This window comes from Podarcis tiliguerta (genome assembly GCF_965153285.1).
Source record: "Podarcis tiliguerta genome assembly, chromosome: 3".
Lineage (NCBI taxonomy): Eukaryota > Metazoa > Chordata > Lepidosauria > Squamata > Lacertidae > Podarcis > Podarcis tiliguerta.
The window spans coordinates 107,385,402-107,402,277 of NC_139536.1; the positions used below are offsets into that span (position 1 = coordinate 107,385,402).

The window sequence follows — 16,876 nt, forward strand, 5'->3', positions numbered from 1 at the left end:
TAGGGTTGTGCGCCCATCTCACTCAAAGAGGCCAAGGGCCAGCGCTGTCCGAAGACACTTCCGGGTCACGTGGCCAGCGTGACATCGCGGCTCTGGCGAGCCAGAGCCGCACACGGAAACGCCGTTTACCTTCCCGCTAGTAAGCGGTCCCTATTTATCTACTTGCACCCAGGGGTGCTTTCGAACTGCTAGGTTGGCAGGCGCTGGGACCGAACAGCGGGAGCGCACCCCGCCGCGGGGATTCGAACCGCCAACCTTTCGATCGGCAAGCCCTAGGCACTGAGGCTTTAACCCACAGCGCCACCCGCGTCCCGTGTCATTCTGGAATGTAGCAAAATCATTTTGTAATTATTATTTTTTTTCCTTTGTCAGATGATGTGGAAAGTGTCGATTCCGGTTGGCTGACATGTCAGACAGAAATAAGGCTACGCCTCCATTTTTCTGAAAAGCCTCCTGTATCTATAACTAAGAGAAAATTCAAAAAATCCAGGTTTAGGTATGATCATGCTAATCAAAGTTCTCCATTTGTTATTGACACTAAACCCCATCTTTAGCATATGAATACTACTGGATTATCCGTCTATATTGACATAGTGAAAAAACTTGAGTTCCTTTCCCAATCCATTTTCTAAATTCAGAAACTCCTTCCCCCCTACATAGCTTCTGGCTTAATTGTGGTTATTTCTCAGTCTTTTATAATCAGCATTGAGTTTCTTCACTGCCATTGCTTTTGGGAAACTAAAAATAAAAATCTGTACAGTTTGTAGTACATATGCAGCCTCCTTTTAGGAATTTATTCCTTCATCCCCACCCCCCACCCCCCAAGACACTCAAATTATTGGTACGCTGGAGTCCTTAAGTAGAAAAAAAATGCTGTATTTATAGTGCCTTAAGTTCATTGTGTTACCAAAAGCATAATTCATTATTCTGTCACTATTGATGTCACTGAAGATTTGTTACATAATGTGACATCAGATTTTGCTTTCTCCTTACTGCTTAGGGTGAAGCTCACCCTTGAAGGCTTGGAGGAGGAGGGTGAAGATGAAGAGGACGATAGACTGTCACCTACAATGCAACAAAAAATGCCAAACACGCTGGAGATCTCACTAATAAGTGACACTGAGTTCAAATCTCGTCATTCTCAGCCAGAATGTGGTTATGGTCTGCAGCCTGATAGATGGACAGAATATACTATTCAGACCATGGAACCGGACAATTTGGAATTAATCTTTGACTTTTTTGAGGTGAGGGCTTAGCTATTTCTTTAATATTGGTGGCCAGAAAGCCTTTTTATACCTCTATCCTATTGGTACAATTTATAGATAGGAAAGTGGAAGGCGGGGAAGAACTTCACAGAACAAGGAATGTTTTAGACCTCTCGGCATCAATGTATTGGACTTGTGCAATTCATCCACTCCTATATTATTCTACTGATTATCTGAGGACTTATGAAACCAACCAGGTTGCATCCAGTGACCGCATGAGCAACCTTGCAGAGCTCTACGTTCCACGTATCTACTCGCTGTTTTCATTCACACAATTTAGCCTTCTCAGTCGTAATGTAACTGTAAAAGGGTACATCTGAATACATGAGTAAATTCACAAAACCTTCAGACTCATTTTGCAGAGCAAATAACGGTGCTTGACTGTAGGCTGCAACCCACTGAATGTTCCAAGTTCCTCATCCTCACGTTTCCAGGAATTTAAAAGAAGTGCCGAGATGAATTCACAGCAATACAGTGGTACCTCTAGTTACGGACGTGATCCATTCCAGGGTGCCATTTGCACCCCAAAAAGTCTGTAACTAGAGCGCCGTTTCTGCGCATGCGCACGGCACAATAGAACGCTTCTGCACATGTGTGAAGCGCGCAGAACACTTTTTGCACATGCGGCAAAACCCGGAAGTATACACTTCCGGGTTTGCCACGTTCGCAAGCCGAAAAGACGCAACATGAACCTAACGCAACACGTGGTATGACTGTAAAATTAAATATGTAAACATTGTTGCGTTTTTAGGAAGACCTTAGTGAAGCAGTGATTCAAGGAGACGCACTTCCAGGGCACGTGGGCTCTGCGTGTCTGTTATCCTCCACTCTTGCAGAATCGGGAAAGAGCTGTGGCATTCTCACTCTTCCTATTATGAGCAGACTTTCACGAAAAACAATTGGAAAAGTTAGAGGTATGCTTAATATAGTGGTAATGCAAGCATGAGCCTTAAGCTAAATACATTTCCCTTTTTGCCTTCAGAAATTTTTAGTCCAGAAAAACTGGTGCTTTTCAACCAGAACTAGTAGATTATTATGTCAGGGGCCTAGTGAAACGATAATAAGGAATATATTCAAAATGTACCTTTTGGTTCTCCATTAGATACTTTTACCACATCCCAGTAAATCTTAAGTGATGTTTCTCTAAACCTAGTGAAGAGAGAAAAGATTTCATTGGATAAAAGTAAAGAATTTGACCACCAAGTGACATTTGCTTTCTCTTTTTAGTCGACTACATAATTATTAAGCCAATTCAAGGGTACTCCTGTGATGTGAAAGCCTCATATGCCAAATACTGGCGTGACAGAACAGGGTTAGATGTTGGACACAGGGGCGCAGGAAACTCTACAACCACCACCAAGTAAGTATGTGTAATTGAATTTGGAGTTTTAATTTTAGTAGCTCCCCTAGTGTGAATCCTGTGAACCTCTAGCAGACTTCAGCTCAGGGAAGGAGGTTTTCCTCTTCCTTGGGACAGCCCTGGTGGATCAAGGTTGCAAGGCGCTGCATGTACAATGAAAACTCAAATTAAGAAGTTATAAAATTGCTTGCCCATCATTTGTGAATTTTTTCCCCCCAACATCAGAAATAAGTAAAACTTTTTTTCCTTTTTCCTCTTCCCAGGCTTGCTAAACTTCGAGAAAATACCATTGCTTCTTTGAAAAATGCTGCTAAACATGTATGTGTGTGATTTTACCTTGATTCTTTTTTTGCATGTTAACACCTATGGCTGTCTATTATCAATGAGCAAAGACTGAACCTTGCAGAAAATACATAATCTTTTATTCATTTATTCATTCAGTATATGCTGCCTTTCAGGGCAAAGTCCTCCCAAGGGCACTTGCAAAAGATCACAAATTCCATAGAAAGACAGGAAAAAGTATCTCCATATACTAGCAGAGGCTTGCAGGTGGAGCTGTACCCAGGATGGGTGTCAGGGTGCTGCTTCCTGTCCCCCTGATGACCTCAGCAATGACAGCTGTTAGCATTTCCAGTTATTAGAAAAGGCAAGCCTAAAAACCAAGGAGCAGAGAGCTGAATTGTGCTCAGTTTAAATCTAAGGCATCTTGCTGAAGGAGAGCTATAGCACATAATCCACAAGAGTCCATCATAATTCCAAGACTCACTTTTCCCAGTCACTTTTTTCCTTCTCCAAGCCATGGCTATATTCACTGTCTGCTCACAGAATAGATCCTCATTTTTCCCCTTTAAAGTTATGAGCAAGTAACTCTGGGTAAAACATACCCTGATACACATTAGAGAACTTATACTTTTCACTATAAGAAGGCTTACTGTTAGAAGCTCTTTAGATGCTTGTTCCTCCCCGCCCCCCCAAAAAGAATAAAAATAAAAGATCAGTCAGTTTTCTATCCTATCACATTTATCCTGCACATACAAATAAAATCAGAATGAACACTATAAAATGAAATATAAATCGTTACATAAAACCATGCTTCTCATAAAACTCACATTTTATATAAAAATGATGTTGCTGTGCTTGGAATTAAAACATGTCAATCTCCTCAAATAGAGTTTTAGTTCCTTTCTAGACTTCCTCTATAAATTGCCACAGAATGCCAGCCAACACTCTATTGTGTCTTTTCACCATTGGTGGAAATGTGTGTGCGTATTTGTCTTTTTTATATATATTAGCCTTTCATATGCTAAAATCTATTTGCTGTCCTCTCCTCCAACCTTTCTTTTCACTTAGGGAGCAGCCTTTGTGGAATTTGATGTACACCTTTCGAAGGATCACGTCCCTATCATATATCATGATCTTACTTGCTGTATTGCTATGAAAAAGGTATTTTTAAATGTGTTGTTTGTTTTACTTGGCTAGCATTTTTGAAATGGGCAGTAAAATGGCTTTATTTCAAGAGACTTGGATTGGTGGTAATGTAATGAAAGTAACTGTGTATAGAGATATAATCCTATATCTCTATACACATTGATTTAGTGGACTAGAATTACAGGATTGAATTAGTTTAGTTATTTCCCCCCTCTTAGAGGGAGGATAAAGTGTAAGGTTGCTTTGAATTAAGAACAGTAGTTTTAAAAAACATTCCTTATAATAATAATAAAAATAAAATTTTATTTATATCCCGCCCTCCCCAGCCGAAGCCAGGCTCAGAGTGGCTAACAACAGTAAAAATAACACAGTTTACATAAAATCACAATCAATTCATTGAAATGCATTCTAAAATCAATTCATTCTAAAATCAGTTCGGAGTCAAATTAATGGCAACCATTGGGCTAGAGTTGTATGAGGATTACAGAAGGAGGGGGTCAGACTGTGCCTTGGCCAAAGGCCTGGTGGAACAGCTCTGTCTTACAGGCCCTGCGGAAAGATGTCAAGTCCCACAGGGCCCTAGTCTCTTGTGACAGAGCGTTCCACCAGATCAGCGCCATGGCCAAAAAAGCCCTGGCTCTGGTTGAGGCCAGACTAACCTCCCTGTGATTCGGGATCTCCAAGATGTTTTTATTTGAAGGCCGTAAGGTCCTCCGTGGGACATACCAGGAGAGGCGGTCTTTTCTGTTATAAAAAAATGTGACAACTACTAGTTTCAAGCTTCATGCATTATTGCATTATGCTCATATTTAGTAGTAACTAAATATTTTCAGTAACTGCATACTCACCTTGAAGGAATAGTCCAAAAAACTAAGGGCAATTTATTTGCCGGAAACTGTTGTTTATCTGATGGGCAGAGATTCAAATAATGGTTTTAGACATTATTATTAATGTGTCTGACCTGAACCAGGGGAAAAATATATGGTGTTCTGAAATAGGTTGAGCACTGTCTTGCATATGAAGTTTGCAGTGTGAAGATGATGTCTACATTCAGATATCATAGTTTAGCATGGACATGAACAAGCTGGAATGAGCTGCGCCAAACCTCAGGCTCCCCTGCTTCCTCTTGCCTCTCCCATAAGGTCTTCAGAAATGTTCACTTTTCCTTAGCTGTGATTGTTCTTTCATCTGAACTGCCCAATTATGTTTAATATAAACTACGGTTTATTTCAGACAAACATACGAAGGGGGGGGGGAGTGCCTAAGCCCAAAACTCATCTAGGCTCCTTTACATCATTCTAAACTATGGTTTAGTATGACGTCCAGTAGTGGCTTCAGCCACTGTCCCAGTTTTTCCCGTGATGTTTATTCCAAGTATTTTAACATAACACGAAACAAAGGAAACCTGGGGTCTTTTTATCAAACAAAGGTATTTGGGATTATTAGTTTTTAGACTTGTAGCTTGCTAGCTGAGTTAAACTTAATGGATCAAAGAGCTTTAAAAGCAGTGAGTACAGCCTTAGAAGAACTCACACTATCCAGTAGCTTTCTGACTTAATCTTTTTCTTCTTATTCCTTATTTGCTTAAAAGAAAGATGAATCTGAGCCGGTGGAACTGTTCGAGATTCCCGTAAAAGAGCTCACATACGCCCAACTGCAGCTATTAAAGGTATTGAACCAGGCTGGCCCATGAGGCCAGTAAATTGTTTTTACTTAACATTTCTGTCCTATCCAACATAGGCCATCAAGGCAGCTCGTAATTTTAATAAATGGATAAAACACACCAATTCCAGAACTGAACCAATAACCACAGTTAATTGCAGTAATGTGAAATTACAGAAGTAGCTGCAGCTTTCCACTTACTGGATTGGCCTGATCCAAATACTGGAGAAACAGTAGTTTAAACTGCCTTCCTTAAAACTTAGATGGAATCTGGCGTGCAGCTGGCATGCCTCCTTTTGGAAAGGGGCTCAACAAAGTGGAAATGACCCTGCTCCTTATGGCAACCACTTTTTAAAATATGAATGTGTGTGTGTATATATATAGGCATAGAAAGCAGTGCCTGTCCAAATGATAGCAATATACAAGGGGAGCTAAGGCTCTAGGCAAGGACCAACACCTTGAACAGAGCCCAGAAAACACCGGTAATGAGTGAAGCCTGTACAGGGTAGATGTTATGACTTCCTTTTGGCTGCTTGCAGCTGGAAGTTGAGCACTGATGCTTTCAGCCAGCTGCAGTTTTCAAACCACGATTCAGAACAGGCCTCTGAAAGCATATTACTGATTAAACCAGGAAGTAACAAATGTGGGTGTGACTGCAGACAGCTCTCTCTTACCAAGGACAGGACATAGTTATAGGAAGAAGCATTAAAAACATTTTAAAATGTTGTTGTTACTTCCACACAAGGGTTACAGAAGGCTCAAACTCGTGTTCGACGTCAGTGATTTGAAGCATTGTCTATATTCTCTTTGTTCCAGAGAATGGTCTTTGCCATGGAATACTGCCTTTGGAATAGGCTCTTCTATTTATGCTAAGCATTAAGGCCTCATAAGAAGAGCCCTCCTGGATCAGAGCAAAGATCCTTCTAGCCCAGCCTCCCATGGAATGGGAATCTTAAGGAAAGATCAAAATGGTTGCCGATGTAGACTTGTTTTATCCAGAATAATATAGATGCATACCAAGTGCTTCTCACAATAGCCTTAACACGACTTCATACTCCTCTTTGGCTACTAACCTTCATTATCTGCTGCAAGAATGCTCTAATACATTTCGTATTAAAACGGCAGTATCAAAAGGTGTGGGGCATTTGCAAAGCGATTGAAAACGTTCCGTGCAGTTCTGCTTCTTCCACAGAGGGAATGAAACAGCATCAGTTCTGCCATGGTCTGGCTGCACTCAGCTCACCTATCCCCCTCTATGCCGGTTCTAAAAAAAGTGCTAGAGTCCTATTTGCTAGGCCCAAAAGGGGGGAACATTTGGAACTGCAAATTCCTGTTATCGGGGGCTCAAAAGCTCCAAAAACTCATGATACTGTATAATACATCCCTCAGCAAAAACCTCAGCATCATAAACTACTGCTTTGGGGTGGGGTGGCAGGTTGCTGGGTAAGATTTTGCTAGTTCTTGGAGGCAAAAAAAGTTATGTTGCTTAGTTTTTTCTTAAGAAACAGTTGCTCCTAGAGACCCAGCAACAGAATCCTGTTTCTCTGTGTTTATTAAGCCCTGGGTTGCTGGAGCCTCACACACCTGCCAGCAGCTGAATGTGACCTAGTGCAACTTAAATAAAATAAAATAAAGTATCCCCAGGCATCATGAATTGTCTATCAAACTATCTGAATTCCCAAGACGACCAAATAGGAACAAGCCTTCCTTCTTGCTGTAGACTGCGCTCAGCATTATTTTGAGGCCATTGCAGAGACACTGTTCAGGAAATGTGTGGGCAGTACTTGAAAGATAGCTTTTAAAAGCGTTTCGTGTTTTCCTCCTTGTAGCTGTTACACGTGACTGCATTGAAATCCAAAGATAGCGAAGGTACGTAGAAGCGCCGAAAAATTTGGTAATTCTCAGCTGTTCTTCCATTCATAACCAACATATTGTCTGGTTAATATTTCAACAGTTGTATCTGGAGTTTTTGTAGAATGAAGTATCTCCTCCCAGTACTTTGGAAGAGCTTGTGCAGACATTTATTGATCTGTTGAATGAGAACAATAGCTCACACTACTTATGTCTGAGATGCGGCAGTTATATTCTATTGGCCTGGTAGACCTTCACTCAAGTCTGCTTTACTGCTAAGCTGACTCTGCATTACTGCAACCTTTTATCTTGGCAACAAGTTAGTTAATATTGGGCCAGCGAAGTAGTACAACCGCTTTTAGTGAAGTGTAGAATTTAGATAATATGTCTCCAGGGTTGGCAAGGCCATTTAGAACAGTGTTATGGTACGGAGGGAGGGGGGGGGGATGCTTGGTTCTTTGCATAAGCACCCAGGACTTATTGGCATATCTTAACCGCTTCCTGCTCTTCAGAATGGACAGAAGAGAGATAGAGCAAATAGGAGATGGGCAGAGTGAGAGTATCTCTCTCTTGGTAGCAGGAAGCTGATGGAAGTGTCACAGCAGGTTTTCCTTTTGCCTTCTGCTTTGGCTCCCATGCCTTTGTAAGGACGAGCTAGGCTTTCCAGTAGACTGCAGTGCAACTTTGAGCAGAGTCAGTGACATCTCTGGAGGTGCAGCACGACCAGCCTGCAAGTTGTCAGTTGCAAATTAACTCACTCTAGCTAGTAATCACGGTTTTTCTGGCACTATTTGGGCAGCATCCAGTGATGCTGCCCCATTTGCGCAACAGACTTCAGCTCATGCAACAGGATGTCCTCTTCCTCTCCTACCCTGCACCCTCTCCCTGTGTCCCCCCAAATCTGTTCTGGATGGTCCCCAACCCTCGAGGGGACCGTAGGGGGAGGAAAAGATGGGAAAACCTCATTTTTACTTAAGACTTTTGCTTAAGACTTCTCTTCAAGGCTTCTTTTATACAATTTTCCTACAGAATCATTTAAAGAAGACAAAAATGCTCCTTCCGACACGCAGCCATTCCCCTCCTTACAAAGTGTAAGTACAGCAATCATTTGTTCCCCCTAGGTTTATTGTAAGCTAAAATTTAGAATGGAAGTGATAATTAAAGCAGAAGCTAATCCAGTGGAGGCTTGCATTGACAGAATGGAAAGGGGGGTGGTTTTTTAATTCCAATTCTCCCCCCCCCCCTTCTGGTTAAGCCCTGTTCCTCCCCAACCACAAGGCATAACCAAGGTTGATTCTTCATTTACCACTCATGGTTTGTTTGGAGAGACAAACCAGGAGCCCAGGTTTGCATGTTACAGTAATTGGCAGGTAGTGCATCAGCTGTGGGAGGAGGAAAGCAGCTGCAGTTTTCATTCTGGGTGCCCACACACTTCTTTATTTCCAACAAGGCATGGTTTGATTTAGCGTTATGTGCAAACAAGGTCCTTGTCATGGATGCCATTGAAAAGCTAAACTGATATCTGCATGTCTTTGCTTCAGGATCTGTTTCTTGGTCAGGGTTTAGTGTCACAGAAACGAAATCCAGGAAGTGTCTGTGTAGATGCAGATTATTAGAACAGCATGTTCTAGACTGCTAATGTGGTTGCCATTTGCAAGGGAAATCCTATAGTCTACTGGAATTCAATTTCTATAGGCTCTACAGAGCCATTTTTGATTTCAGACATAAAAGGTGAGGGAAATCACTCTTAAATTTAACACTTTAGCACAATTTTTCCTGACCTTTATTGCTTTTCCACCCAGGTACTAGAAACCATTCCTGAAGAAGTTGGCTTTAATATAGAAATTAAATGGATATGCCAGCAAAGGGTAAGAAAGTCTGCTAACAATACATCTTAAACATAGTAGCTTGCTGTTTCATTGTAGTGTTTAAATTCTAGAAATTGATTTGGTTAAATAGTACATTTCTGCTTCTTTTTCCCTTTGATTCTCCAATGGTTAAAGTGAGTGAACGCCGTTTCTTAATTTAGCATTGTTTTCTAGCTCTGGAATTCTGTGGTCCACGTGTCTAGTTCTAAGGAACAGTTACTGAAAATAGAGGCACTCTATTGGTTCCATCTAACCCAGCCTATTGTTGGAAGTAGGAACCACCCACCAGTCCTCAAAGATCGGTAGAGACAAATCTAATGATGGCCAAGATCAGACGCACTGCAGAAGAATGCCAGGGAAACATGGTTCTGGGTGACTAAAGCAAAAGAGCAAAGTGAGCTTCCTGCAGGAGAAGTTAATTGAAACCAAATCCTACAGGGTGAAATAATGGTGCCTCTGTGCAAGCAGAACTGACTTTCACTAGTGGTCTCCTTCTTCAGCCTCCCTCCACATGTCCCCCAAGTCACATCCACGAGGTTGATGCTCCAGATGAGGCTGGGGGTCATGCAGGAGGTTCCAGGACGGAGAAGAGGAAGGGGAGGAGACAATGGACAAATGGAAGTCCGCTCATAAAACGTTGCTGCTTTTACCCACAATCTTTAACCTGTTTGCTAGGTAGGAGGGGATTTCCTTCCTAACACCAAATATGATCTACAGTCCAGTCATGACTGTGATCTAAGCTGATGCTCCGGTAAACTGAATACAGCGGTGCCCCGCAAGACGAATGCCTCGCAAGACGGAAAACCCGCTAGACGAAAGGGTTTTCCGTTTTGGAGGTGCTTCGCAAAACGAATTTGCTATGGGCTTGCTTCGCAAGACGAAAATGTCTTGCGAGTTCTGCGGGGTTTTTTTCCCTCCCCCCCCTTTTTCCCCAGCCCCTAAGACACTTAACAGCTGTTCTCTAAGCCACTGAACAGCTGATCTAAGCCGCTTATCAGCTGATCCACTAAGGCGCTAATAGCCTTTTAGCAGCTAATCCGCTAATCCCTTAATAGCCGCTAATCCCTTAATAGCCGCTAATCCCTTAATAGCCGCTAATCCCTTAAGCCTTTAATAGCCGCTAAACTGCTAATAGCGCTAATCCGCTAATGGGCTTGCTTCGCAAGACGAAAAAAACCGCAAGACGAAGAGACTCGCGGAACGGATTCTTTTCGTCTTGCGAGGCACCACTGTATATTTATTGGATGTTTTAACTCTATGCCAGCATAGCATGAGCTTCCCAAAAGAATTATCGGCTACTTTCTCATGCGGTATAAAGAGTTTTTGCTGCAACATTAATTAGGTGGTTAAAAATTGTATTTTTGTGACCAACATAATACAGTTCATGGCTGATTTATAAGATTTTAAGTGGAAGTCAGGAATGATAGATGACAATTCTTCTGTACTAAGCAGGCATCCCTGTTTTGGAAAGCTTTTAACTTTGGGTGTTTGGTGGGTTCCTTTATACTTTGTTGGAAGTCGCCCAGAGTGACTGGGGCAACCCAGTCAGATGGGCAGGATACAATGAAATTATTGATATTATTGTTTTGTTATTAAGTGAACCAGAATAGAGCAACTTGCCTTTTGTGTATCAAAGGTACAGCTTAATCTTCACCCATATCAACGGATGTTCATGAACTTTCAAGTTAAATAACCAAAAGTGTCTGGCTTCTCTCCCCCCTCCCCTCTCCATTTCCAGGATGGTTTATGGGATGGCAATCTTTCAACCTACTTTGACATGAACCTCTATCTAGACATACTTTTGAAAACTGTTCTGCTCAAGGCTGGACATAGGAGGATTATATTTTCTTCATTTGATGCCGATATATGTACAATGTGAGTTGATGGAAATACTTGATAACATTTTAGAGAGATGTATTTTTAACTTGGGGCATCTTTATATAACATAATATGTACTCGCAGAAGAAGGTTCATTTTCATGTTTAACTAAGAAAATGTGAATTATTCTCTCATATCAGCGGAGGGGAAGCTGTGGCTTCCTAGGTGCTAAGACAAAAGGCATAAACTTTTATGCTCAAACAGGGCTTGTAATTTAAAATGAAGGCACAGAGTATACAGTGGGACCTCGGGTTAAGTACTTACTTCATTCCAGAGGTCAGTTCTTAACTTGAAACTGTTCTTAACCTGAAGCACCACTTTAATAATAATAATAATAATAATAATAATAATAATAATAATAATAATAATTTATTTATACCCCGCCCTCCCCAGCCAAGGCCAGGCTCAGAGCGGCTTACAAGCAATAATAAAAACAAGATGAATGATTACAACTTAAAAACAAAAGTAAAATACAACATTAAAATATTAAAATGTAGCCTCATCGCAGGAGAAGGAAAAGAAAAAAGAAAGACAGGGAGGGAGGGAATCAAATTGGCTCCAAGCCAAAGGCCAGGCGGAACAACTCTGTCTTACAGGCCCTGCGGAAAGAAATCAGATCCTGCAGGGCCCTGGTCTCATGAGGCAGAGCGTTCCACCAGGCTGGAGCCAGTGTTGAAAAGGCCCTGGCTCTGGTTGAAGCCAATCTAACTTCCTTAGGCCTGGGACCACTAGGGTGTTGTTATTTATGGACCTTAAGGCTCTCCGTGGGGCATACCAGGAGAGGCGGTCCCGTAGGTACGAGGGTCCTAGGCCGTGAAGGGCTTTAAAGGTCAAAAGCAGCACCTTAAATCTGACCCTGTACTCCACCGGGAGCCAGTGCAGCTTGAAAAGCACTGGGTGAATATGCTCCCATGGCAGAGACCCCGTGAGGAGCCTCGCTGCAGCATTCTGTACCCGCTGGAGTTTCTGGGACAGCTTCAAGGGCAGCCCTGCGTAGAGCGAATTACAGTAGTCAAGCCTAGAGATGACCGTCGCATGGATCACTGTGGCCAGGTTGGGGCTGGAAAGGTAAGGGACCTTTAGCTAATGGGGCCTCCGGCTGCTGCCACGCCACCAGAGCACGATTTCTGTTCTCATCCTGAAGCAAAGTTCTTAACCCAAGGTAATATTTCTGGGTTAGTGGAGTCTGTAACCTGAAGCGTATGTAACCCGAGGTACCACTGTAAATTCTTCCTGTCTAACAGGATCATGATGGTGTGATAAAGCGCTTAAGGGGTATGGGTCTGAGACTAAACCACCCTAAAAGGCCTGGTAATTATACGCCTTACGGATATAACAAAGGAGGGTGAAAATTACCATTCATCTGAAGCAGTACTTCTGGGTAAATTTTAGGCAGGAGCCTTGAGGAACGATTCCTCAGTTTAGCAGGTGATATTCCAGAGAGGCAAAGGACATCACAGGATTAGGTTTTGGAGAAGAACAGACCTGCCTGAGCCCTGGCCTACCTCTGGGTAATGGCAGACAAGCCTTTAATATGTCTTTTATGACCAGAGTGGGGTCTCACTCTGCTGATAAAGGCTACCTGTGTCAAAAGTAATCGAAATTCATTTATTTTCGTAACAGCGGGAACATGGCACTTGCAGCAGGTGCACAGCTGAATGTCATCTTTTTCAAAGTTTTCAAAAAAAAAGCCTCTGCTTATATTGCATCACATTAGAATGCAATCATCTGATGACAGTGGAAGCAAACAAACTACGTGTCTAAACTAGTTGTATACAATCACTGAAGTCATTCGAATAAGCAAATGGTTTTCATCCAGTCTACTGTAATATTTTGTGTGTGAGTTTTTTTAAAAGTAGGGTTCGTGCTTTGTAAAGAAGAAAATGGAAGGGCAGGTGTTTTTGTAGCTTGTCTTTGCTTTTCTAAGTAGATAGATAGCTATAGATATTCTATTTAAACTCTATAACCATTTTCAGATTGCATATTTAAAGTTCTACTTAAGAATGCACAGTTATTCAAAAATGTTGGCTTTATATTTTGCAAGTCAGGTAAATTACTTACAGTAAATGGGTGATTCCTGGTCTGATTCAGGGATTTTTCCTGTCTAACTTGTAACTTAGTTCAAACTTTTTTTTACAGGGTCAGACACAAACAAAATAAATACCCCATATTGTTTCTAACTCAAGGAAAATGTGATACTTACCCAGAACTTATGGATCTCAGGAGCCGCACAACGGCTATTGCCACAAGTTTTGCGCAGTTTGAAAATCTGCTGGTAGGTCATAAAGCATCTAGACAATTATATGTGGCAACTACGTTTGAAATGAGGATTGTCCTTTAGCTATAATTGTCTTTTCTACAAATACCAAGACCTCAGTGTATTTTAACATAGTTGCATAGTACTCAACATGCCTAACAACTTGAAAGATTAATCCTTGCACTGCTAACACCTCAGCTATATATGGGTGATATATCATTTTTTCTTTTTCAGGGGATTAATGCACACACAGAGGAGTTGCTGCTCAGTCCATCTTTTATTGCCGAAGCCAGGTCTAAAGGCTTAGTTGTCTTCTGCTGGGGCGACAAAACAAATGAGCTGGAGAACAGGAAGAAATTGAGGGAATATGGAGTTCATGGTCTGGTATATGACAGGTATCACAGTATTTTAACTATTGAATATGATCAGTAATGAGTTTATAGATGTATTCAGATGGCTGCCATGATAGCAGGTGAATCTTGGAATCAAGGGCTTTTAAAACCTTGTCTCAAATAGGCAAACACGTTTGCGTACCTGACCCTCTTTGTACCATTTTAATGGTAGTAGTAGTTTCTATGTGATACACTCAAAGCTTGCCCTAGAACAATATGCATGTTCAATGTACCTTGAATTCTTTTGAAAATAGAAAATAAGTATCAATATACAAAATGCACCTTTTTCAATATTGATATCACTTTGGTGATACACATCTTGAATGCAAAGTTTGTTAAGTGGAGTATACCACCTTTTCCCAGTTGGCTGTAATTTAAGCAGCTTGTAATAATAATAATAATAATAATAATAATAATAATAATAATAATAATAATAATAATTTATTTATACCCCACCCATCTGGCTGGGTTTCCCCAGCCACTCTGGGTGGCTTCTAACAGAACACTAAAATATAATAACCTATTAAACATTAAAAGCTTCCCTAAACAGGGCAGCCTTCAAATGTCTTTTAAAGATCTGGTAGTTATTTTTCTCTTTGACATCTGGTTCGAGGGTGTTCCACAGGGTGGGCGCCACTACCGAAAAGACCCTCTGCCTGGTTCCCTGTAACTTGGCTTCTCGCAGCGAGGGAACTACCAGAAGGCCCTCGGCACTGGACCTCAGAGTCCAGGCAGAACGATGGGGGTGGAGATGCTCCTTCAGGTATACTGGACCGAGGCCATTTAGGGCTTTAAAGGTCAGCACCAACACTTTGAATTGTGCTTGGAAACGTACTGGGAGCCAGTGTAGGACTTTCAAGACCGGCGTTATATGGTCCCGACTCTTCTCTGCTTAATTTGCATTTTCCAATAACTCCTCATGTTCTCCTTTTTGATCAGCGTCTTTGGTTTTGTTATGGATTGTCTCTTACCAACAACATGTACAAACACCTGTATGTAGATCAGCATTAAATTGCTCGGGTAGCTAGGCAATGTAAAATCTTTCATGAGGGGAGCACATCAGCTGCTTCTGTGGGCTCCCAGGTGCTGTACTGATATAAAAAATGTAAAACCAGCATGGGAGAGAAAGTCCTTAGTCTTTACTATCCTTTAGTCATCAGCACAAGTCGAATAATATGCAGCGTGTCCCAAAGAGCAACAGGAACAGTTGTCGATATTCTGCAATCTGACACCTTTTAGCACAAAATCTTTTATTTTTACTCTAAATCAACCTTTCCCCTGCTAGATGGCATCCTTAGAGACTGCCATGCTGAAGCTCTTCAGCTGCTGCGTGGGTGGGGGGTGGATTCTAAGTTATTCTGACCCCTTCCTTAAGCACAGCTGAGTGGTTGAGAACTTTAAATTAACTTCCCTAAAGCCCAGACGACACCAGAATCTTACAAGACTACATGAACTATCCTTGGAACTCAAGTGACGGTTTGTCCATGCTGCCTTTAGAAAACAAGAAATCAAATTATTGGCAGTGAATGCTTCCAGTTGAACCCTTTTTTCATTCTTCATGGCTTACATATTTATCCCTTTCTATTTTGTATCGTGAAAATGTGACAGTGTGGTCTAGTGTATAAGATCAGTTTTGAGGCTTGGACCATAAACATTATTCTCACATCAAGGAATTTTTGTTTCTGGTTTCCCTAATTTAATTCCCTGGATAGCTGAAAACCATTTTTGCAAAGCATTACTAATCATTCTGTTAACATGGCTGCACAACAGAGAAGTGCCTGGACATTCCTGTTTATCTTGTGAAGGGTGGTTTCAAAGAACTGAGAATAGAGGGTTTGGGTTATTCATTAAATAACGCCCCCAGATTTGGTGAGGGAATGCAATAGCTACTAAAACTTTGGGATCGGTGGCTGCTCCAAACTATATTTTAGATGTAAAGCTAACTTTAAAATAAAAACTGAATACTGTTTTACGACCGCTCATTTAAATGGCTTCGGAAATTTGGTCGCCTAGAGCATGCCTTATAGGTGGAGACCGAACAATCTTTTTCAGGAAACCCTAGATACAGTAGCAAGGGACTTAATTCGTATTCAGCCTAAAGCTATTTGGCACATTTCAAGATTTAATTTCTTGCTTCTTTATATGGTCAAACTATCATGAATTCACCAAGCTTGGAATCTGTAGGTGGAAGTGCCTGTTCTCAGAACCAGCACCGGAAGCTATGGAGGCAACCGGGGTGGGGTGGGAAGTGGGCCAATTCAGCTTCCTTTCTGCACCTGCCAATCATTGTCCACAGAGTTCTGGCCTTTGAGGCCTTTAATGGAAGGCTAGGGTTATCGGTCATGTTACAAATGTCTGATGGGACTTTGAATCAGACATTGGATCCACTACCTATGCAAATCCCCCAGGTACCTGTCTCCCAGAGACAAAGCAAAAATTCTAGGTGTGCTGTATTCAAGAGTAGACCCTCTAAAGAGGAGAGTAACTCGTCCCTGACACCTGGATTCCTTTTCCTCTAGACACTCACCAGATCCTCCACTTACAAATGATGTGACAGGTTTGTACTTGCTGACCAGAATTTTTTTTGTTTTGTTTTACATAACTCCACAATGCTTTCTCTTTACTTTAAAAACAAAAATTGAACGCTCTGATTCTGTAGCAACGTATGCACTATGTTCTTTGCAGACTTTGCATTCATTGAAAGGTTGAAATTGTTGTATGGCATGCAAATAGTAAGCAATGCCTGTATATTGTGCCAATGCATGCATCAGAACTATTGGGTAGATTTCTAACACGGTGATTTCTAACACCCAGGAAAGCCACTCCATAACTTTGCTAGCAGGGTTGCCTCAAAGCTTTCACTTGGTGACATGTCAGATGCTGAGCACCCTACTTCTAGAACTATCACTGGATGA

The 16,876-nt window shown here is 41.6% G+C and overlaps 1 protein-coding gene across 9 annotated transcripts in view; it reads left to right on the forward strand.

Annotated features, from left to right (window-relative positions):
• The window catches only part of GPCPD1 (glycerophosphocholine phosphodiesterase 1), a 52,776-nt gene that overhangs the window by 34,078 nt on the left and 1,822 nt on the right, over window positions 1–16,876 (forward strand). For 6 of the 9 annotated variants that reach the window (XM_083431962.1, XM_083431961.1, XM_083431963.1 and 3 more), the window contains exons 7-19: window positions 373–496; window positions 1,001–1,244; window positions 2,017–2,179; window positions 2,493–2,625; window positions 2,889–2,943; window positions 3,976–4,068; window positions 5,645–5,722; window positions 7,545–7,584; window positions 8,596–8,657; window positions 9,369–9,434; window positions 11,173–11,309; window positions 13,452–13,587; window positions 13,804–13,964. In XM_083431962.1, coding sequence (XP_083288088.1) covers window positions 373–496; window positions 1,001–1,244; window positions 2,017–2,179; window positions 2,493–2,625; window positions 2,889–2,943; window positions 3,976–4,068; window positions 5,645–5,722; window positions 7,545–7,584; window positions 8,596–8,657; window positions 9,369–9,434; window positions 11,173–11,309; window positions 13,452–13,587; window positions 13,804–13,964 — 1,492 coding nt within the window. Of the gene's footprint in view, window positions 1–372; window positions 497–1,000; window positions 1,245–2,016; window positions 2,180–2,492; window positions 2,626–2,888; window positions 2,944–3,975; window positions 4,069–5,644; window positions 5,723–7,544; window positions 7,585–8,595; window positions 8,658–9,368; window positions 9,435–11,172; window positions 11,310–13,451; window positions 13,588–13,803; window positions 13,965–16,480; window positions 16,519–16,876 lie in introns of all 9 variants that reach the window. The other 3 variants (XM_083431965.1, XM_083431967.1, XM_083431966.1) reach the window with 1 other exon arrangement.